The following is a 24,029-nucleotide window of genomic DNA, read 5'->3' on the forward strand; positions in this document are numbered from 1 at the left end:
TCAGACCTGAGGACCTGGAGGAGGTTGCTGCTGACTGTACCACTTGGCGACAGCTGTGTAGGGACAGGATTCATATTCTGGAGATGGAAAGAACAACCAGAAGACAGCAGAAGAGAGCCAGGAGAAATGCAGCCATGGTTGCCACCACTACTACATATACATGTCCCACCTGCAATAGAGCTTGTGGGTCCACGATAGGACTGTATAGCCATCAAAGATCTCACCGTTAAAGGAGTGGACATCGTCATCGGATTTCGATGGACAACCGAAGAGACCATTTTATTTTCCCCACACCTTCATCAACTCTTCCCAGTTGTTACCACTCATCTCAACTTATTCTTTTTCTCTCTCTCTGTCTTGATAACCTTTCCACTAGCTGAAACTCCCTCACTACTTTATCCTTCTCTCTTTCTCATCTCCAAATTTTAACCACGTGGTTCTTTTTCTCCCTTTATCTCTATAATATGCATCAACATGTATCTCTCTAAATAACTCTTTCCCATTCTGACCATCTTGTAACATGCAATTACCAGTGGATGATTTTCACATTGTTCTTTGTTGAATCCTGTTGTTACCCCCGAGGCTGAGGGGTATCTTTTAGAGGTATATATAATCTAAAGGGGCATAGGTGGCGTGAATGCTCTCAGTCTTCCAGGGAATCAAAAACTAGAGGGCATGGTTCTAAGCTGAGAGCAGAGAGATTTAATAGGGACTTGAGTTGCAAGTTTGTTGTACACTGAGGGTGCTACAGCAATTGAATGAGCTTCCAGAGAAAATGTTGAGATAGAGGCAGTAATAATTTTTAAATAAACAGTTGGATAGATGCATGGATAGGAATGCAAGGATATGAGCCAGACACAGGCAAGTGGGACTAGCTTGGATGGGGTTCTTGGTCTGCAGGCACCAGATGGGTCAAAGAGCCTGTTCCTGTGCTTCATAACTCTATGACTCCATCTCCAATGATTGCACTTGGGCATTTAGCTGGCTCTAGATCAATTTCAGACACTTCATATGAATGTAAATTTTATTATTAACAAAGCTATTATTCACCATAAGAAATGTAGGGTTATGGCTAATGTTCTGAACTGTTGGATATATGGGCTTGGCCTTTGAAGCTTCCCCTGGCAGATTCATAAGCACTCCGCAGTCGTGCACATGATTAGATCCACCAATCCTGCGCTGGTACTGAAAACCTGCCCTTGCTCATTTCATTGAAGGATTTGTGCAGGTTTGAGAATAAAACACATGTATATGAAACCCAATTTAGCAATGGGTCATTCTCCATGGAGAGCCTGCCCAATGTCTTTTTGAATGCTTGGCTTAAGAAGGAATCTCCCGCAATCTATGGAAGGACTAGCTAATAGCAAAGAAATGTATTTTACTGTCAATATTTCAAACAATGAATAGCCCATTGGCTCATAAACATAGGAGATTCTGCAGATGCTAGAAATCCAGAGTAACACATACAAAGTATTACAGGAACTCAGCAAGTCAGGCAGCATCTATGAAAAGGAATAAAAAGTCGACATTTTTCTGAAGCAGGCCCGAAATGTTGATTGCTTATTCCTTCACATAGGTACTACCTGACCTGCTAAGTTCTTCCAGCATTTTGTATCTGATCATTTTATCTCCTTATTTTTCTTTAATATCCTCAAGAAAAATGTATGCTGCCCTTCCTTCTCTAGGCATTAATGGACATCTTCTTGGGCCTCTGTTGTAACGTTGTTTCAACAGTATTGTTGTAAAAGAATCACAGGAGCTTGCCCATGAACAATACAAAAATAGCCAAGTTCCCATTTGTGTGTCTTGAAGCTTGGCATGTTGGTAGTGCATCTAAGCTCTTTGTGTGGCTCCTTGCATAGAATAAAGAAGAGGCAGTGCTACCATTAGAACATTGCTTATTGAAGACATGTAACAGAATCTGGTCGAACAATGCATCAAATTCTTAACAAGGGTGTACTCAGTTGTTCTAGATCTACTTACAGTAGGTACACCACCCCTGATAACTTTTCTATATCATTAAGTCTTTGTTGAATTGAAGGTCCAGGTTGCCCACAAACCCAACATCATTCTAATCTTGAGCCTTTGATTATTGTCTTACACCTACATTTCTAGGTAATTGGTAATTGATTGATTATTGTCACATGTACAGAGATATAGTGAAAAGCTTTGGCTTACCTGCCATCCAGACAGATCATGCCATTGAGGTAGTACAAAAGGAAAACAATAATTTAATTCAGCAGATCGTGTAATAGTTGCAGGGAAAGTGTAGTGCAGGTAGACAAATAAGGTGTAAAGGCCAAGGCAAAGTAGATTGAAAGATCAAGGTTCTGTTGGCTGCTTGTGATTAAGTTCTTATTATCTAATTTTCAATGGAAGAAAGGTAGGAAATCAGTAACGTGGAAATAAGAAATCATTCAATAAGTCATGTAAGTTGAGATTGTGGGGTAAAGAAAAATTCAGCTCCATTGCATGCGCTAAACTCATGACATTTTAATATATTCACATTTTGCTCAGCTAGTGAAATCTGATATGACATTGTGTAGGCAGAGAGGATTAGTTTAGTTCGCTATTTGATTACTACTTTAATTGGTTTGTTTCGACATTGTGGGCCGAAGGTCCTGTTGCTGTGCAGTACTCTTCTATGTTCCGCAATGCCTTTGATAAATAAAATTAAATTTCAGAAGCAAAGGCTGACAAATGAGAGCAAGGACAGGTTTAGCTTGTGACATCGTTGGAAAGGTATCTATTGCACTTCTTGTTGAGCAGTTAATTTGGATAGTTTACTGGATCAGTATCTCATGATCTAGACTATTAAACCCAAAGATAGGAGTTTAAATCTCACAGTGGCAGCCTCCTAATTTAAATTCAATTGCATATGTTTGGAACACAATACATAGTTATTTCAGTTTCCTTTCTATTGCTACTTACATAAATAAATAATAAGAGAAAAAGCCATGAACAAAGCATTCTTTATAGATGGCAGTGAACTTGTAGTGTACAGCAATGTATTAAGAGCAAAGCACAAGCAGCTGGAAAAATTCAGTAAGCCAGCAGCATCTGTGGAGGGAAATGGACAGTCAACAGGCTCTTCACCTTCATTTTTTATCAGATTCCAAATTTACAGCCCTATGCTGTCTCCACTTATCTCTTCTCAGGTTCTATCACTATCTTCATGCTATACTCTTCAACCTGACTTCCTCTGCCAATCAACTTCTTCTCAAGTGGACCCACCAACTGGTGTCAGCTCTTTCCCCACCTCTCTTCCTCACCACTAGCAGATCATTTTCTTCTTGCTACAGATCCCAGCATTTGTGATATCTTGTCTGAAATATTAAGAGGTATAGTACAGACTCACAGTCATTACGAAAGACATCCATTGCACATTGATACACTACATTTCTACCCCTTTAAAAAGGAAACACATCCATTCAACTAATTAAATTATTTGCAGTTACTTAGCAATTAACTTTTTTATATTGTTAAGAAATCAGTAAAGTGTAAATTCATATTTTCATTCACTGAGGCCCACTCCAAATTGTAAATGAAATTTCTGAAGTAGATCACTCTCCAAGTAGACCTCATGCACATCTGGTTTCACACCTTGCCCTGTGGTTATTATCTCAACATAATTTCTTCATGACTTGGAATACATTGGGAATGGATATTTTGGATTGCCACCTCTTGCTTACTCCTGTACACACATCATGTTCTACATAAAACAATACCAAGTCCAATAATCATCATTATGACAATAGTTAAAACATACAATGCATTTGGAACTTACCTCATTCTATGAATAATCTCAGCACTGGTTGCTTCTTAAAGCTCCCTGTTTTTGTGTACTAGTGCTTGTACCATCTTGTCTCACACTATTACTCATTGTAAACTCTGGACTTATCCTGCTTCCTATTCTTACACTTGAATTCACGAAGTCATTTTCCCTAACCTTGCCTTTCTGGATTGTTGTCAAGGCTTTCAATTCTGACCTGACTGTCTTGTGGCACCCAGTCTCCATTATGTTGGTCTGGCATTAATAAGTCTATCCATGTTTAATGGGATCTTCAAAGCTTTGGAACTGTGAAAGCCACTCTCCCTCATTGCTTCCAACTCAATTTGATTCAGCGATTCCATAAGAAACAAGTCATATATTTACTGAAATCAATCCCAGTCTCAGCTTCTCTGCCTGTTTTGAATTGGTCCATCCTTATCAATGTCCCCTTGTTGCAATCCCCACATTGTGTTTATTGCCTTCCCACCTTGTTTGTGAACTCTTGTAGTGACAAAACAGTTGCCCTAAAACTTCTGTGACTTGGCTCTATCCAGCTGTTCAGATTACAGTCTCTACCTCTGAGCAGCTTACCTTCAAGGTTCTGCCATTCCGAAAATACTAGCTCACTGTTGAAGTGTCACCTTAAATTGACACTTTTATTGGACTGTCTTTCACATACCTGAAGTCAGATTATCTTTCCCTGTAGCAAAGCCTCACCCTGAACGGGGCAACCAGTTTCTCAACACAGGCTGGTTATCATTACCCTCCGTCTTCCTATTACACTGCCATTGCATCAGACGAGTTGCTTTATTCATGAGCAATGGTGAGGCATACTTCCCCCAGCCTTACTTGTAGTCATCACTGTTAATCCATGACTTCCAAGAATGCCTCTTGCTCTTTGCTACTGTCTCCCACTCTCACAATGGACTCAGAATCTAAGTATAATTTTGTGCAATGGGCAAAAGGATTATATTGCAGATGCCAAAAGTGCTGAAATAAACTCAGGCAGGTCCCATGAGAACTTTCTGTAGTTCTTCCAGTGTACAAAGCAGGCACATATCTGACAAATCATTGGTTTGACTCCTCCTTTGATGACCTTGCTCTCTTCTGTCCCCAAGGATCTCAATAACTGCTTGACATTTCTATTGTGGATTGTTGCCAAGCCTTTCAATTGTGATGTGACTGTATCTGTTGTATTTGGCTGGCATTAATAAGTCTAATCCTTGCATATAATCCTCCATAAGATCTTCAGAGTTTAGGAACTGTTTTCAGATTGAAATCTCTCTCTCTCTTCTCTCTCTTTCTCTCTCTGTCTCTCTCTCTCTCTCTTTTTATCTCTCAGTTTCTCTCTCATTCTCTCTTTCTCTCTCCCTCTCTTTCTCTCTCACTTTCTCTTTCTCTCTCACTCCCCTCTCCCATCCCAGATTCAAATCAGTCTCTATTGTTACCTGCACTGTATCCACTATACTTGCCCTGAGAAATGTTATTTGCTTTCACTGCTCTCTTATCTTGGATTATTCTTTCTCTTATTGATCCTAGGGGTAGCATTTAAGCCTTTGAAGCACCATTTTCTTTCTCATTCAAACTGTACCCTGTCATTTCTACCTCCATCACCATTGCCGGCAGCACTCACTGCTCTCTGCGTAAAAAAACTTACCCCTGACAATTCCTCTGTACCTACTTGCAAGCACCTTAAAACTGTGCCCTCTCGTGTTAGCCATTTCAGCCCTGGGAAAAAGCCTCTGACTATCCACACGATCAATACCTCACATCATCTTATACATCTCTATCAGGTCACCTCTCATCCTCCGTCCCTCCAAGGAGAAAAGGCCGAGTTCACTCATCCTATTCTTATAAGGCATGCTGCCCAATCCAGGCAACATCCTTTAAGTCCTCTCTGCACCCTTTCTATAGTTTCCACATCCTTCCTGCAGTGAGGTGACTGGAGCGCAGTATTGTTTGATGATCTTACTGCCCTTGCCCCTTGCATGTAAGCCATGGAGGGATGGCCATCCCTACTGCCAATTACTTTTCTCAGTGGCTTGCTCCAATGCAACAAGTGTACCACACTATTTTCAATGGGTTTTTTGATGCTGGTTGGCTAACAAAACGTCCCCATGTAATTCCCAAGCTCAATGCCCATGCAAGATCCTTGCATTGCTGATTGCCCGTGTGAATAAATGGATAGAGCTAAAAGAAGAATCCCCATTACTGAAGGCATTATCCCCATGTAACTCTCTGTACCTTTACCACTGATGTCACCTGCCATATTTCAACAAGATCCACTTCTAGCACCAACACTATCTGACTCAGCAACACAGAAGAATGCTGCATCATCATTAACATTTCTATGGACTTGTTCCCTGCACGCACCTCAGAATTGTGCCTCATGTTATTCAGCATTTTTCCGTGCTGCATACTCCTACACATCGCCTCCGTACTACAAGCACCATGCACCCTATTAAAAATTTTCACCTGGATTACCTCATCTCCAAGTCCTCACTCTTAGCAATTCTGCAATAGTTGATTTGAAAAGGTCTAGAAATTGCATTTTCTTGACTATGACATCAGCCTGAACATGGATTTGACAGTTACATGTTGAATTGTAACTCATGATGTTAGTTTAGAATATCCCCTTTTGCCTTTCATTATACCCTCAGATGAGACCTTGCCTGTAGTTTGTGGTGCCAATAGCATGCCTGGTGGAGATGACGCTTGATCTGTATGGCAAGTGTAAAACAGTGGATCGCTGTGCTTCAGTGACAAATAGTCTTGTGTTGGGTTGCGGAAGGTGCTCTGAAGAGTTAAGTATAAAACCTAAGCTATTGTTCAAATGGACTACTGCAGGATTGCTCTACTGTTATAGGTCTGCCGTTCAAATGAACCTATCTGCTCTCTCAAAAAAGATTTGAAATAGGTATACAATACGTGAAAAGCGTGGGGTTTGATCCTAGTGTTGTGTCCAACATCTATCCCTCAGTGAACATTACCAATATTTTGTGACTACAGCCTGGTAGACATACAAACAACAAAGGCAAACAGCTCCAAAGGAGACCATTCAGCCCATAAAGAGCTGCCCTGCCTAATCCATCACTCCAGTGCCCAGGTCCATAACCCTGCTGTTCAAGTGATTTATTTAGAGATATAACAGGGTATCAGGCCCTTCCAGTCCAACAAACCCACGCCTCCCAATTAAACCCATGTGACCAATTAACCTTCTGAACTGTACATCTTTGGAAAGTGGGAGGAAATCCATGTGGTCATTGGAAGAATGTGCAAACTCCTTACAAGAATGTGGTAGGAAACCCATGTAGTTGTGGAGAGAATGTATAAACTCCTTACAGAAAGCAGCAGAACTGAACCCAGGTTACTGACACTACAATTGCATTAGGTTAACCACACTAACTCATTCATCAATTAACATTAGCTCTGGTTTATGACCATTCTGCCAATGATGAAAAGTTTTTCCTATTTACTCTCTGAAGGGCTTTCATGATTTTATAGTGAAATCTCTCCTCATCTTCCTCTGTTTCAAAGTAAAGTATCCCAGCCAATTCAACCTTTATTCATAGTCCTGGCAATATCCCCATTAACCAATTCTTTGATTGATCTAACTCCTTCTCTCCAGTTTTCTATCATCAATGTGCCCATCTAATAATTTCATAAATGTCCCTAATGTAGCTGTCTCTACCACCACCCCTGGCAGAGCCTCCCACACACCCTGAACTCTCGGCGTAATTAATTTACCTCTTATACCTCCCACCCCATATTTCCCTATAATTACCTTAAAATTATGTCTCCTCGTATAAGCCATTTCTGACCTGGGAAAATAGTCTCTGGCCGTCCACTTGATCTATGCCTCTTATTATCTTGACTTTATCAAGTCACCTCTCAGCCTCTTCACTTCAAAGAGAAATGCTCAACCTATCCTCATAAGTCATGCTCTCTAATCCAGGCAGCATCCTAGTAAATATCTTCTGCACCTACTGTAAAGCTTCCACGTTCCTGCTATAATGAGGTGACCAGAACTGATAGTGTGATAAACCAAGTGTGGTCTAACCGGGATTTTATAGAGCTACTGCATTACCTCGTGGCTCTTGAACTCTATACTCTGAATAAAGAAGGCCGACAGACTGTATGCCTTCCTAACCACCCTATCAACTTGCACAGCAACTTTGAGGGATCTATGGATGTAGACTCCACGATCCCTCTGATGTGTACATAAGTTGCTAAAATGAGGTAGTGTTAAGTTCCTGAAATGTTGAGTATGGACCTCCCAGCTCCTGTACCTCCTTCCCAATGATAGTAATGAGAAGAGGATATGTCCCAGGTGGTGAGGATCCTTAATGGTGGATGATGGAAGTGAGGATGTGATTGACATTTGTGCCCAAGCCTGTGACCATGCTTCAGGGGCAGCCAGTAGCTTTCATCATTCTGAAATTTATCTTTTGCTGTTTCCAGGCTTTGTGAGTTTTGACAATCCTACCAGTGCTCAGGCTGCTATTCAGGCTATGAACGGCTTTCAGATTGGAATGAAGAGGCTAAAAGTACAACTGAAACGACCAAAAGACGCTAACCGACCATATTGACCTTCACACGCTCCTAACCAGGTAGACATCCCACCATTGAGAGAGCATGGAACAGGTTGCTGTTAACATGTAGTAATGCAGGGCTGCAGGCAAAAAAGAATTACTCACTCCAGCCTTCCAGTAATGTGAATGTCAGACTAAGCACTTAAAAGAAAATAAGAGAGATAATTAAAATTGCCTCATTTTTACAACAGTAGTTTGGGATTAAGCCAAAAAGAACCAAACTGTACTCTTTTCTATGTGAAGGGCACAGTGAATTCTTATCAATATTTCATTACATTTTAATTAATCAGGAGCAGAGAATGGGGACGATGCTGTTTGAGGGAGCTTAATGGCTGATGATGTTCTCTTTAGAAGATCACTTGAGGTTTCTTTGGTATGGTCCCTCCAGCATTTCTCTCTGACTTACGGTGTTTCCCTCTCTAAGCAGTTAAAAAGGGTTTTGCTGGCTGGAGGGTGGTTAATGCGTCATAGCTCCTGTGCTTCCCTTGTCCCAGTAATAACTAAGTAGTAATTTATGTGCCCCCCAGTCACTTGTAGCCCCAGTCAAAGACTTTAGACAGTCCACACCCATTCTTCACTCTACAATAATGTAGGAAACTGTGTCAAATTATGTCCACAGTTTTCCAAATTTTCACAGAGCAATCTCCTTCCACAGCACTTAAAAACATTCTCTCTTCACGATGCATAACAGTTAAATATTATTTCTGCGTGCATTATCTTAGAAATGTTTTGAGATATAACTGGTGCTCTGTGCACAAGATAGAGCAGCTGATTTGCACTGGGATGCAGATGTCTGTATGCCTGGATATCTGTGTGCACACACCTGTGTCTATGTGTGCCAGCGTCTGAGTACTTGTGTACACGTCTGAGTGTGTGGGAGGAAGAGCAGGCTGGGGAGAATTACTGGTGGTTATTCAGTAGAAATGATCAGAAGGTACAGAGCTTCCATCCTAGTAGTGATCATTCAAAGGCCCCCAACTGGAATAAAATTATACTGTGTGGCATTAAGTATACTAAAGTCTATATGTAGGTTATTTAAACCCTACTGTGGCTTTCCGCTGCCTCTGGGGTGTGTCTGGGGTATTGAATTTGTGTCAGTGAGAATTAGAAATGAGGCTATAGGAAGACTGAGGGAGCCCAGGTGGAATTTTAAAATGATGTTCTCTTTTCTAATCATTATATACAACAATGCTTTGATATCGTTTAAGATTCAATACCAAACTTTGTAAATGTGGCCTCGTGGAAGGAGGATGAGTTACCTCTGAGGAACTACAGCGCTTGCTAAGAAGAGGTGTGAAGTACATTTCAATAGGTTTATGTAGAGAATTCTATTATAAACATAGGCACTGATAATTACTACAAAGGCTATTTCTGCAGCTGTTAATATAGACATCATGTTCTGGAGGTTACTATGTCTGCTTTTTAATGGTACTATGATCACACAACACGTGAGAAGTCATACAGCACGGAAACAAGCCCTTCGGCCCAACTCATCCATGCTGACCAAGGTGCCCATGTAAGATAGTTCCATATGCCTGTATTTGGCACATCACTGTAAACCTTTCTTATCCATATATATGTCCAAGTGTATTTTAAATGTTGTTATTATGTACCTGCTTCAGTTACTTTCTCTAGCAACTCGTTTCATATATACACCATGCTCTGTGTGAAGAATTGCTGCTCAGTTCACTTTAAATCTTTCCCTACTTACTTTCTTGGACATATGGACTTTCTGTCCTTGTCATAACTGGATATGAATTATAATAACTGTTACAACTCTGAATAATGATTATTGGAAATGACACAGAACAGCTTTATTGGAAAGATTTATAATTCTCAACTACCTGCTAGTGGAAGACTGTGCATTATTACATTCTGAAGTTCATGTCTGTACCAGTGGTGTAGAAGTACAGAGAACAATAAGGTCCAACTACCAGCACCGCCCCCTTCCACTCTTAGACTTACCATCGATTTCAAGGACATTCTGTAACCTCCAGAGCTAAGGGGCAGGATGCACTTCACATTAGACCCCAAATGCCACAGTGTTTGAATGGGGTCATGAATTTCCATTAGAGAGGTAGAATTGGCCATGTTTCTTTGTTTATATTTCTATTCATGTTTGTGTTTTAATCAGTTATTTGTAGATTAATGCACTTCCAATACACGTATTATGTTTTGTAAGTCTTTAAATCAATTTTAACTGCCTTTTAATTATCAAACATTTAGAAGGGCAATGTATTGGGTTTGCTGACTGCGAAGTTCTAAACTCAAATGAAGATCTTAACCCTGTTGATGTCGATATTGGTACCCTCACTAGAGGGGGGTTACTGTAGCAACATGCACTTCCCTGTTTATTCTCCATGGCGAGTTTTGCTGCTAATATCTGAGTGGTGGTCCCTCAGTGCCTACCAAGGAGGAGGAACGATGTAGTTTGAACACAGATTTTATTTAATGGTACACATTTAAATTTAGATACAATTCTTAAAACACATTTAAAACTTACAGAGGCTTTCAATTTTATAAAAGGTTTCCAAATTACAAATAATTTCTAAAATGCAAAGGATTTACGAAACACATGTACGATTTCTATAAGCTAAAAAGACATACCAATGAGTTGCAAATGAACAACTTGTTGATTGCAGAAACTGAAGACAGATGAATGAGTTCTAGTCACTCCATCTTTCTGTAATTCTTCTTGATCTCTTTAATCATTCCTAACAAGACTGAATACTTTCTTATATTTATATTGTCTTTTTTTCCTACTTGGGTAATTTCACACACTATGTAATATTTTTTCCAGATACCTTTTCACATGGACAGATATCCCTAACTTCCACAATTAATGCTGAGATAAGTCATACAAATTTTCCAACTATTTATAGATCAACTATTTGATGTGTTAAGCAATAGTATCAATCTAGTCTGCAGACTTCCTTGAAGTAAATAATTTAGCCAGTATTGTTTAGTTTGATACAAGCTCCATTAATATTACACCATTGTCTTAAACTGCAACACGACCCATGCTCTGGGCCAGCAGTCTATGTTCTATGGGCAGTGCTGTTTGTCTGCAAAGCTGTCCTTTTTACTTCAGACTGATTATTGTTTGCCGTTTACATTAGGAACTGAAGACTGGCTCTCATTTATGATAAGAAGCTGAACAAAGAATATTGATCAGAAGTTTAACTTACTCAAAAGCAACTCTTTTATCTTTAGAAGCTCACAGCTTTTGTGTTAGAAAGATGACCTTGGCAAAGGTGCCCTCCTCCTCTGGGTGAACAGTGAATTTCCATCATAGTAAAAGGACTTTGGTGGTATCAGCTGCCATTAACCATCAGAACACTGCTGGGGGCAGTTCTTCAGGATGCATCCTGGTTGCCTGGTCACCAGGCATGGCAGACTCTAATCATGGAGCAGACCTGCAACAGAGACTCAGAGTTACTGTAGGTCATGTAGTTGTCAATCTAAAATCTTGATGGGTCAGGTCAAGCCTGATCTGGTCCCTTATTGATTCACTGGCAACTTTATCTCTGAGACAAAGAATGCTGAAGGTTTACAAGAAGATGCGTCATTCCAAGTACCCTCTACATGTACTCAGGAGAACTAACACACTACAACAAGACAGTTCTCACAAAAGGATTCTTCAAGACTGAAGATTAATAACATTAGAAATATCAAAGCCCAGCTTCAATGCAGTTATAAAATATCAGAGAGACCACTTACACATAGCACTGTTGCAGGAAGGCAGCATCCATCATCAAGGAACTCCACCATCCAGGCCATGCTCTTGTCTCACTGCTGCCAGCAGAAGGAAGGTAAAGGAGCCTCAGGACCCACACCACCACTTTCAGGAGCAGTTATTACCCCTCAATCATCAGATTCATGAACTTGAAGGGATAACTTCACTTGTCCCATCACTGAACTGTTCCCACAACCTATAGACTCACTTTCAAGGACTCTTCATCTCATGTTCTCAATATTTTTTCTTCTTCTTCTTCTTCTTCTTCTTCTTCTACTACTACTTCTTCTCCTCCTTCTCCTCCTCCTTCTCCTCTCCTCCTGTCCTCCTGTCCTCATCCTCCCCTCCTCCTCCTCATCCTCCCCTCCTCCTCCTCTTCCTCTTCCTCGGTTGTCTATATTGTGGGGTGCAGTCTTTCATTAATTCTATTGTGTTTCTTGGATTCACTGTGTAGGCCCTCAAGAAAATGAATCTCAGGGTTGTATATGGTGACATATATGTACTTTGATAGTAAATTTACTTTGAACTTTGAAGAGGCATGCAGTCTCATAGCAGGTAGCAAATCCCAGACTATTTTCCCAAACACTCACTCATACGTATGGGCCATTTGGGTGTTTGTAAGCTGAGGAGGACAGATATAGATGATGAAAGGCTGATACCCACTAGTTATCACATACTACCTATTAATTCAGTGTGTTTTCTACTGGTTAATCAATATTCAGTCCAAACATATATGTCAGCCTCAATGCCAAATGCTTACATTTTACACACTACTCCTTTATTAGGAAGCCCTTCTCTCAATGGAGTTAATACCTAACAGTACAAGTCTCTCAGTGTTCCTAGTCAAAGAAAAACAACTTGTAGAGTGTGCAGTATAATGAACAGGACTTACAAACAGTCCTGATGAAGGGTCTCAGCCCAAAATGACTACTGTTCACGTCACTCTATAAATGCTACCTGAGCTGCTGAGTTCCTCCAGCATTCTGAGTGCTGTTCAAGATTTCCAGCGCCTGCCCTTGAAACAGGTGCGTAGCTTAGATTGCCGAAGCAAGAGGTTGAAGATCCTCACAAACACTTCAGCCAGTTGATTAGCACAGGTTTTCAATACTCAACCAGGTATGGGCTAGATGCTGTCTGTGGATTCACCCTCCTGAAGGATGCTCTCATTTTGGCCTCAGAGACGGATACTGCAGGGTTATTGGGGCCAGTGGGAGTTCTTGAAGGTGACTCCATGTTATTTTGGTCAAAGCGAGCATAAAAAGGCATTGAGCTCATCTGCGAGCAAAATCTTGTGGTCACATATGTTGCTTGGCTTTACTTTGTAGTGGTTGATATCATTTAGGCCCTGATGCAGCTGCCAACAATCCTTCTGTGATTCACCATCGGTCCAGAATGGCCACTTTGCACATGAGATACCTTTCCAGAGGTCATACCTGGACCTCTTGTACTTTGCAACACACATAAAGGTTGCTGGTGAACACAGCAGGCCAGGCAGCATCTCTAGGAAGAGGAAGGAAGGACTGCACCTCTTCCTAGAGATGCTGCCTGGCCTGCTGCATTCACCAGCAACTTTTATGTGTGTTGCTTGAATTTCCAGCATCTGCAGAATTCCTGTTGTTTCCTCTTGTACTTTCTTGGTTTGCCAGTCCTGAACACCACTGACCGGGCCATCATTTGATTGTGGACCTCTTGGTTCATGCAGAGCTTCTGTCTGGGGATGATTCTGAATAATTTTGTGAGGACACACTTGTCTACAAGTGTCTTTTCAAGTCTGGTGACCACACTAAACTGGTTGGGATTATTAACTGTGACAGAAATACAGAGAGTCTTGAAGGTGATTTCGACAGACTGAGCAAGATAGCCAAAATGTGACAGATGCAGTAAAACATGGCTCTAAGTTCAAAGTTCAAAGTAAATTTATTATCTATGTACATATATTGTATGGCAACATTTACTACCTTGTGATTCATTTTCTTGTGGGCATTCATAGTAAATAAAAAGAAACCAAAAGAATCAATGAAAAACTGTAGACAACAAAGACTGACAAACAACCAATATGCAAAAGACAAACTGAGCAAATACAAAAAAGAGAAAAAAACAAAATAATAATAATAATTAAAAACTAAGCAATAACTATTGAGAACATGAGTTGTAGACTCCTTGAAAGTGAGTCCACAGATTGTGGGAACATTTCAGTGTTGAAGTGAGTGAAACGGAGTGAAGTTATCCCCTCTGCTTCAAGATCCTGATGGTTGAGGGGAAATAACTGTTCCTGAACCTGGTGGTGTGGGGTCCGAGGCTCCTGTACCTCCTCTCTGATGGCAGCAGCATAAAGAGAGCAGGCCTGGATGTGGGGGGTTCCTTGATGATAGGTGTTGCCTTCCTGTAACAGCGCCCCATGTAGACTGCTCAGTGTTGGGTAGTGTGAAGTCACACTTTTCAGCAGTGTAAGTGTAATGACAGCATATTACTGAAATGGTGTGAGTTTGGGATGGGTTAATGTGGAAATTGACCAGGGTTTCTCGTGCATCGGGTACAGAAAACGAGCATACATTTACAGCTAGAGGTAAAGACAAGTAGTTTAGGAGAGTGTCAAAGGTGTTCTGTTGCAGTTATTCAAGGTGAGCCTAGTCATGGTGTAATGTGCGTGTTTATGGTCTCCTTACCTAAGAAAGGTTTACCTGCTTCTGAAACAGCAAAGGTTCACTAGGCTGATGGTTGGGAAGGTGGAACTGCAGTATGAAAAGAGATCAGGTTGACATGGCCTGTATATTCTGTAGTATGAAGTGAGATTGGGTTGACTTGGCCTGTATATTTTATAGTATAAATAGAGATTGGGTTGCTTGGCCTGTATATTTTGTAGTATAAACAGAGATTGGGTTGACTTGGCCTGTATTTTCTGCAGTACGAATAGAGATTGAGTTGACTTGGCCTGTATATTCTGCAGTACGAATAGAGATTGGGTTGACTTGGCCTGTATATTTTGTAGTATAAACAGAGATTGGGTTGACTTGGCCTGTATTTTCTGCAGTACGAATAGAGATTAGGTTGACTTGGCCTGTATATTCATGAAAGAATGGGAGTAACTTTCATTGAAATTACAGAATTCTGGCTGATCTAGACAGATTGGAGGTGGAGAGGATGTTTTCCCCAGCTGGGGTGTCTAGATAGAACCAGGGTCACAGGATCAGATAACAGTGCAAATGCTTTAGGATTTAGATCAGGAGGAAGTTCTTGATTCAGTAGGTGCTAAACCTGTGGATCTTGCTACCACAAAAGGACACGAAGGCCAGGTTCCTGAATATGCTTAAGAAGGAGATACAGTTATTACTGGAGACACTGGTAATTCACTATCCAGATGTTTAGAAGTCCTGAGGGCATTGTTTCTCTTAGGAACACAAGTGACTGCAGAGTCTGGAATCTGGAGCGAACAATCATCTGGAGGAACTCAGCAGGCCAAGCGGGATGTGTGGAAAGAAAGGACTTGTCAATACTTCGGATCGTAACCCTATTTCAGAATGAGTGGAGAGGGACAGTATTGAAACAACTAGTTATCTTCCCCTTCATTTCTAGTACTGATGCAGGGTGTTTACGCAAAATAACAATAATTACTTTCCTGCCACAGATGCTGGTTGACCCACTGAGATCCAGCAGCAGAATGTTTGCTGCTAATATTTCCCTGGCTTCCTGTCAACACACAAAGGCCCCATTTCTCATGCCCCCAATAAAACCACCGTAGTCCCATTTCTCATGCCTCAGGAACTTCACTGCAGCCCAATTTCTCAAATTCCCAGTAAACTCGCCACAGCCACACAACACAACTCTGTTCCCTGTGTTCCCTGGTATATCACAATCTCATTTCACGTGCTCGCAGTGAACTCACTGTGACCCCTTGCTTACTGCTCTCTCTTTAAGGTCAAAGTAAATTTATGATCACAGTACATATATGTCACCATATACAACCCTGAGATTCATTGTCTTGCAATTGTTTATGGGAAAATGAAGAGATACAATAGAATTTGTGAAAAAAACTATACATGAATAAAGACTGACAAATACCCAGTGTGCAAAAGAAGACAAAATTATATATTTTACTGAGAACATGAGTTGTCGTGTCCTTGAAAGTGAGCCTTTTGGTTGTGGAATCAGTTTGGAATTCTAGTTAGTGCAGTTATCCATGCTGGTTCATGAGCCTGATAGTTGTAGGGTAATAACTGTTCCTGAACCTGGTGCTGTGGGATCAAAGATCCCTGTACCTCCTACCTGATGGTGGTAGTGAGAAGACAGCATGGCCTGGGTGGTGGGGATCCTTGATGATGAAAGCTGCTTTCTTGTGACAGTGCTCCTTGTAGATCGGCTCAACAGTGGGGAGAGTTTTACCTATGATTGTCTGGGCTGTATCCACCACTCCCTGAAGACATTTCCGCTCCTGGATATTGGTGTTTCCATATCAGGCTGTGGTGCAACCAGTCAGGATACCTTCCACTGTGCATCCATAGAACTCTGTCAAAGTTTTAGATGACATGCCGAACCTATCCACACTTCTAAGAAAGGAGAGGTGCTGATGTGTCTTCTTTGTGATGGCATTCACTATGACCCTGTTTCCTGGGCGCCTTTTAAACTCACAAGGTTCATTGGAAAATTTATTATACTGCTGTATAAAATATTTTTAAAAGTGAATTAAGAGCATTGGAAAAACATCCAATATTCCTGAAAATCTAATAGTCTGGCACAATCAAAGTCCTATGGGATTTTATGGTGGACAAAATCCTGGACTCAAAAGGCATTAAGGCGTGGGAAGAAAGTGTAAAAATAGTATTGAGATAGATAAGCATCCTTGACCTTATTCAATTTTGGAGCATGATCGACCACTGAGAAACACCCGTACCTTCAGGAAATTAGCTCTATTCCTGATGATTCTCTGACGCCTTTCCCTGTGTGCTCTAAGCTCACATCGCAAGGCAAGGGGAGAATTAAGTGGAACTGACACTGCCCGAGCTTTCTCCCTTCCTGAGGTAACTGCACTTTTTAACTCACAGCATCTTGTGGGTACTCTCCACGTAGTGTACAGATTTTCCCACAAGGTGGTGCCAACACCAGCATTTCTTGCCACAACTATAAGCTTGTGACAACCTGACAGATTTCTTAGAGTTTGTGGCAACCGATACTAAGCAGGATATGACAATACATTTGACATAGGGAACAATGTCTGTCTTTAGCAACAAGTTTTTTTGTGTAATATTTAATATGTTTGCTCATTTAAAACCATTTCAAAGGTACACTTGATTTCTGATTTTTGTATAACCTTGTGCTCTTTTTTTGATTATCTTTGAGCATTACTGAATAATCACTCTGCCCCTCTGAGTGTTTTATGTGCTTTTAGGTGCCCCTTCACTGACAGTTTCAGGCAGTAGGCTATAGATATGTACTAGAAATCCTGGGATGTTGTCACTACTGATGCTCAGGACTACTTCATAAAAGCTCTATTAAAGGCAGCTACTACATTAAATACTGTTCATATTCTTTTTCATATCATATATTGTTCAACTTTCACCTCATCACCTGATTTCCTATATTGGCAACAACACAATTTTATGGCTTTCATTTTTATTTTCAAATCTCTGTCTCTCTCTCTCTCTCCCTCTCTCTCTCCCCCCTCTCTCTCCCACTCTTTATATCACTCTCCAGTTTTCTTTCTCTCCCTGTCCCTTGTTCTCTGTCTCTCTGTCTCTCTCTCTCTGTCTGTCTTTCTGTCACTGTCTCTCTCTCTATCTCCTTATCTCTGTATGTTTGTCTGTCTTTCTAGGATTCAGGCCAGCTCATTTTTTTCTTTTCTTCTATCACTTTCTCCTTTGACAACCCTCTTTCTCTCTCTCTCTTCTTTTTTCCTCTGTTTTTCTGTCTGTCTATCGATACTCAGTCTCTCCACAATTGTCTACCACTTTTCCTTCTCTCTTGCCTTCACTTTACTCAGTGTTTCTATACATGCTTCTCTCTCTCTCTCTCTCTCTCTCTTGTCTCACATTCTCTCTCTCTTGTTGTCTCACATTCTCTCTCTCTCTCTCACTTTCTCTGTTGTCTTCTCCTGTCTTCTGGGATTCTCTACAACTCTCTGGGATTATGAATTCTGGCCTCTTAATCATTCCTCACTATACCTTCACTACCATGGCTCTGGAGTTTCTCCTCTAGAGTTCTCCACCTCTTTCAGTCACTTTTTAAACATTAGACATACCTGGTTATCTACTGTGACTCTGTATCATAAAATAAAGAACAAATGCTGAAAACACTTAGCAAGTCAGGTAGTATCAGTGCTACAGAGTTAACATTGCAGATAGGCAATCTTTCATTAGATACTGTCTAGGTATTTCAAGCATTTCCTGGTTTTTATTTCAGAGCTTCAACACCTGCATTTCTTTAATTTTAATATCATAATATTCTTGTTTAACACTTTAATAGTGCTTTATAACTGCAGGTTATATCATAGTAATAATAATTTAATATTGCTAGAAATGTTAAAATTAATAATTAAAGTTAATGATCAATTTATCTATTCATATACTATTATTATTGTAAACACGTCTGTTTTACCAGTCAGACTTTTTTTCTGTGTGTCAGATATATTGTTGATACAAGAGTGAGATCTGGCATTAAGCATAAGTATTTCTGGGTGACATTGGGGTTTTAAGAGGAGAAAAATATCCTGGAGCCTTAACAGAGGTGATACTATTCAATTCCACAGGAGGGAGCAATTGTTCCAATGAAGTGGCATTTAACAACGCAGAAATTGGCATGTTGAGAGATTAATTCGTTTTAAAAGGGACCATTTCATCCATAATAAAATGAAATTTGCTGAAATAAATCCTTAGACTTGGTTGAGACAGAAAGTCGATTTTCTTTGGCTGATAAAATAATTCATATTTCTTCTGGCCTTCCATAATTAATATTCTCATTAGTGCATTTGTGAAATGTGAAATCAGATATCACTGTGCTAATTTATTAAAAACCTTTTTAATCTGTATAAATATCTTTACAGGAATGGCTGGGCAGGGGGAATGCACAATTGTTTTTTCTTCAGAAAAACTCAGTGAGCATACTGGTGTCAGGTTTGCTCTGGACTTGGCCATAGCAGATGCTTCAGAAAGGCTGCATCCATTATTAAGGACCCCATAACCCAGGACATGCCCTCTTCTCTTTGCTACTGTCAAGGAGATGGTATAGGAGGCTGAAGACACACGCTCATTATTTTACAAACAGCTTCTCTCTTCTGCCATCAGACTTCAGAAAGGGCAATAAATCCATGTATATTTGTTTTACTATTTTTTACTATTTTTACTGTTATTTACTATTTTGATCCCTTTTTGCACTATTTATTTAAATTTTATACATACATATTTTTTCTTATCATAATTGATAGTTTTTATTATGTATTGCGCTGTACTGCTGCACAAAATTGCAAATTTCACAATTTTTGATTGTGATTTTTATTCTGATCTGATTCGTTCTCTGTGGGATGCTACTGTGCCCTAGTGACCCACCACTCAGGGTCAAGTCTTTCAAAGGGAGCTGATTGCTGTGTACCCCAAAACTTGGTCCCAGTTAAAGTGGTCACATTTCTCTCAGAGAAACAGAAGGGGAATGGAATGTGAAAATCTCTGTAGAATTTGCTCCTGGAATTAGACCTTACTTGGTACTTTTCCCACAAGAAACTACACTGAATGTTACATTCACTCTGTGGCATGCAGGAGGCACAATGTGGGCTATGCGCTGCTCTAACTTGCCCAAGCTAGTACAGTACCATCACAGATAAAGCCCTCCCCAGCAGTGAGCACAAGGAGCACTTTCACAGGAAAGCAACATCTATCATCAAGAAACCCACCATCCAGGTCATGTTCTCTTCTCGCTGCATCAGCCAGGAGGCTCAGGAGCCTCAGAACCCACACCACCAGGCTCAGGAACAGTTATTGCCCTTCAACCATCAGGCTCTTGAACCAGTGTAGATAACTTCACTTACCCCAATACTAAACTGATTCCACAACCTATGGACTCTCTTTCTACAACATTATTTCTTCTCAATATTATTTATTACTTAATGTTTTAACCTGTTATTATTATTATTTTGTTTTTCTATTTGTATTTCCACAATTTGTTGACTTTTGCATGTGGGTTGTTTGTCCATTTTTGTGTGGTTTTTCATGCATTCTTTGTTTGGCTCTAAATGCCCACAAGAAAATGAATCTGAGGGTAGTATATGGTGATATATACGTACTTTGATAATAAATTTACTTTGAACCTGCGCAATTGAGTGACATAGAATAAGGCTATTCGGCCCACTGTGTCCATACCAGCCCTCAGGGAGCATATCCACTAGACCCTTGTATCCTTAAGATGTATTTTGATCTCATACAAGCCCATCAGCTTAAAAAGCATGTCAAAAGTAAAATCTGAGACAACTTATTATCATACGCATAAGTAAGTTATGCACATTTGCATTGAAAAACTTACCTGCAACAGCATCACAGGCACATTACATTAGATACACAACATTCGCAAAAAATATATAAATTAAACATAAATATACAAAAATTTTTACAAGGTAGAACACAAATAGAACAAAAGAAACAAACAAAAAGTCCATTGCAGGGCAAAGTGGTCATTGCATTGCTATATTGATCACAAACCTGAGAAAATTTGAAGGTGCTGGAAGTCCAAAGCAACACTCACAAAATGCTGGAGGAGCTCATCAGGCCAGGCAGCATCCATGGAAAAGAGAAAAGAGTCAACATTTCCGTTGTGTCTGTGCACAACTACATATTGATTAAATAAAAGCACACACGTGGGAGATGGCTTCAACTGGAGAAATCACACTGCAGAGAGAGAGAGAGAGAGAGAGAACAATGTGCATGCACAGACAACAGATCAGCATGTAGTGCTAAGGAGGAGGGGAGTCATTGCTCTAAAAGAAATCGATCCATACTTTACATTGTCTCCCCCTTCAGATTAACACAACATGAAACTGTATCTGTACAATATTCAATTTTGCTTTCATAATCCCATATTCCAAATAAACGCAACAGTCCATAACTCACCTCACAGATCTAAAGGTCCAGTCTTTTAGGTGGTGATCTGCTTCTTTCAGGATAGTGCCTCTGGACCTGTGGAGTAGCATCAGGTTTGGTAGGTGTCTAGTTTAAGACAATGTTCTCAGTTTCCGGTGTCATGTTACTGTCAGTGACATCATCACTGGGAGTTAAGTCCGGTGACTGTAATGTGTTCATCTTGTTGGATGCAATTGACTCAGGTGTGTTCTTTGGTTGAGCATCCAGTATCTTTTCCACATGACGTTTCCATGTTTGATCTCCAACACCCACTGTGTACATCAGTGGTCCAGTTTTTGTAGCTGTCCTACCGGGTGTCCACTTGTCTTCTTGGTAATCACAAACCACGCACTAGGACTTTCTGTCCAACCTCGAACCTCCTTGCTGCTTCACTTGACAACTGGCTGAACTGTTTATTCTGCACTTCCCTCCGTCAGATTCCTGTCCATGAAAAACATTTCAGGCGTTTGATTTGTCATCACAAAAACAGAGTTCCAGTTCACAAAAAGGAAGTTGTCCACCTTGAGCTGTCGAGAAATGTCCTCCTTGTCCATCACTTCAGCGGACTTGCATAAACCTTTCAGCTAACCCATTTGTTGCTGGGTGGTGAGGAGATGATTTGAAATGCCTGAAGCCATTTTTCTTCATAAGCAGTCAGAATTCTTCTGACATGTGTTGTGGTCCGTTGTCACTCACAATTTGTTCTGGTAGGCTGTTTCTGTCGAAGATAGTCCTCAGAGCAGAGACAGCCTTTGCTGAGGTGGTTGACTTCATTGGTATAACCTCCAGCCACTTTGAATGAGCAACCACATCAATCAGAAACCATGAATGGCCCAGCAAAGTCAATATGTACTCTTTGCCATGGTGAGGATGACCACTCCCATGGGTGTAATGGTGCCTGAGGGAGTAGGTTTTGAGCATTTTGGCATCCCAAACTGCTTTTGGCCAAGTCTTGTTTATCTATTCCCTTCTCAAGCACCTTCTCATTAGCATTAAGCAGCTCTGGCTAATGCTACCAATTGGGCTGCTGTTGCCTGTTGATGTCACACTGAGAGTTTTGACTGAGTGCCAGTCTAGTTGAATTTTTCTCAATTATTCATGTCCAAAAAAAATTCTGGCCCTCCACTTTTCAATACATAAAGCTCTGTTGTGTTTTAGCCTCAATATGTCACACTTACTTTCAGTTGCCTGTGGGAGACATTTTTTCACCTGTGCAAGACTTTAGCATCGTCGAGTTCTTAGGAAACAGACTCTTGTTGTCAGCCTCCGGATTTATGGACAAAGCTGACCCTATATCCAATTCCATTTACAGTTTTACACCGGACACACCTATTGTGATCCAGATGATTTTGTAATCTGCTTCAGTTATACTATGCAGTTCTAGGCATGACAGTTCACCTTTGTCAGACTCTGTGTTGTCTGATTCTGTTTTACAGTTGGTAATTTTATGTATTTGCTTAGTTTTGTGTTTGAGACTTTTGCACTCAGTTGTGCTTTTTGTCTGCCTTGCACATTCTCTCTCTGTGATCTTGTCTGTAACACTTTCTGCAGACTTTTTCTTTGAATCAACAGTTAGTTGTATCATGGGAGGATTTGCCACATCAATAGCATTTTTTGACATTTTATGCCATTCAGGGAAATTTTGTGCATTTCACATCCTAACCTTCTTTTCTGTAGTACTGCTGCATCCTTTGCTGCAGTCTGTAATGATATTGCAATGGTCAATGCCTGTTCTAAGGATAGGTCTTTTTCTGCCAGAAGCCTCGTTTAAGTGCTTTTGCTCTGCATGCCACATGCATACCTGTCCCTTGATGCATCAGAAAGTCCATCTCTAACGTCACAGTACTGGGAAAGTTTGCGCAGTTCTGCAGTGTATTCAGAAAAGCTTTCATCCTTTGACTGCTTCCTTTTGTTAAATCTGAATCTTTCAGCTATTACCAGCAGTTTAGGGCTCAAATGATTTTGTAAAATTGTAACAATTTCATTGAACATCTTGCTTGCTAGCTTTGCAGGGGTTACAATGTTGCTTAAGAGACTGTGTGTTCTTCGGCACATTAAGCTAAGAAGTCTTTCTTTTGCTTCTCCACTTTGTTCACGTTACATTAGAGTTCTACCCTCTCAATATACAACTCCCAGCCTTTTATCAAATTCATCAACTTTACCAAATGAAGACATTGCCACGTTATTTTCACTTTAAATTCAGTGTACCTTTCACTATTCCTCATCCATTCCTTTGTTAGTGTCCATGGAGGCTTTGTCATGCTGTTTGGCTTGCGCTGTTTTGTCCCGTAACTGTCAGTGCAGTTCGTGATTTTTTTTACTTTCAGGTTCATACCTGTCACCAATTTGTTGCGGCTGTGCACAACTACAAATCGATTAAATAAAAGCATGCACTCGGGAGTTGTCTTTAACTGGTGTATTCACATTGCAGTGACAGAGAGAGAGAGAAAACAATGTGCATGCATTGGCAATAGCATATGTGCAGACAACAGATTAATACGTAGTGCTAAGTGGGGGTCTGCAGTCATTGCTCTAAAAGAAATATATACATAGATTACAGTTTTGGGCCAAGACCCCTCTTCAGGTCCTGAAGAAGGGTCTCACCCTGAAATGTTGACTGTTTACTCTTTTCCATAGATGCTGCTTGGCCAGCTGAGTTCCTCCAGCATTTTGTGTGTGTGCTTTGCTATATTGATGCAGTGATTAGGGTTGTGCAGGATGGTTCAGGAATCAAACAGATGAAGGGAAGTAGCTGTTCTTGAGCCTGGGTGGTGTGGGACTGAAGGCTTTTGTACCTCTTGCCCACTGGTAGCTGTGAAAAGTTGGCACAGCCC

General features: G+C 40.5%; 1 protein-coding gene across 4 annotated transcripts in view; it reads left to right on the plus strand.

Moving 5' to 3' along the window:
• LOC134358513 (CUGBP Elav-like family member 4) overlaps positions 1 to 24,029 on the plus strand; it is a 910,327-nt gene that overhangs the window by 862,964 nt on the left and 23,334 nt on the right. For all 4 annotated transcript variants that reach the window (XM_063070814.1, XM_063070815.1, XM_063070817.1 and 1 more), the window contains one exon: positions 8,234 to 8,382. In XM_063070814.1, coding sequence (XP_062926884.1) covers positions 8,234 to 8,361 — 128 coding nt within the window. In that variant the 3' untranslated portion in view covers positions 8,362 to 8,382. The remainder of the gene's footprint in view (positions 1 to 8,233; positions 8,383 to 24,029) is intronic.

This window comes from Mobula hypostoma, chromosome 18 (genome assembly GCF_963921235.1).
Source record: "Mobula hypostoma chromosome 18, sMobHyp1.1, whole genome shotgun sequence".
NCBI lineage: Eukaryota > Metazoa > Chordata > Chondrichthyes > Myliobatiformes > Myliobatidae > Mobula > Mobula hypostoma.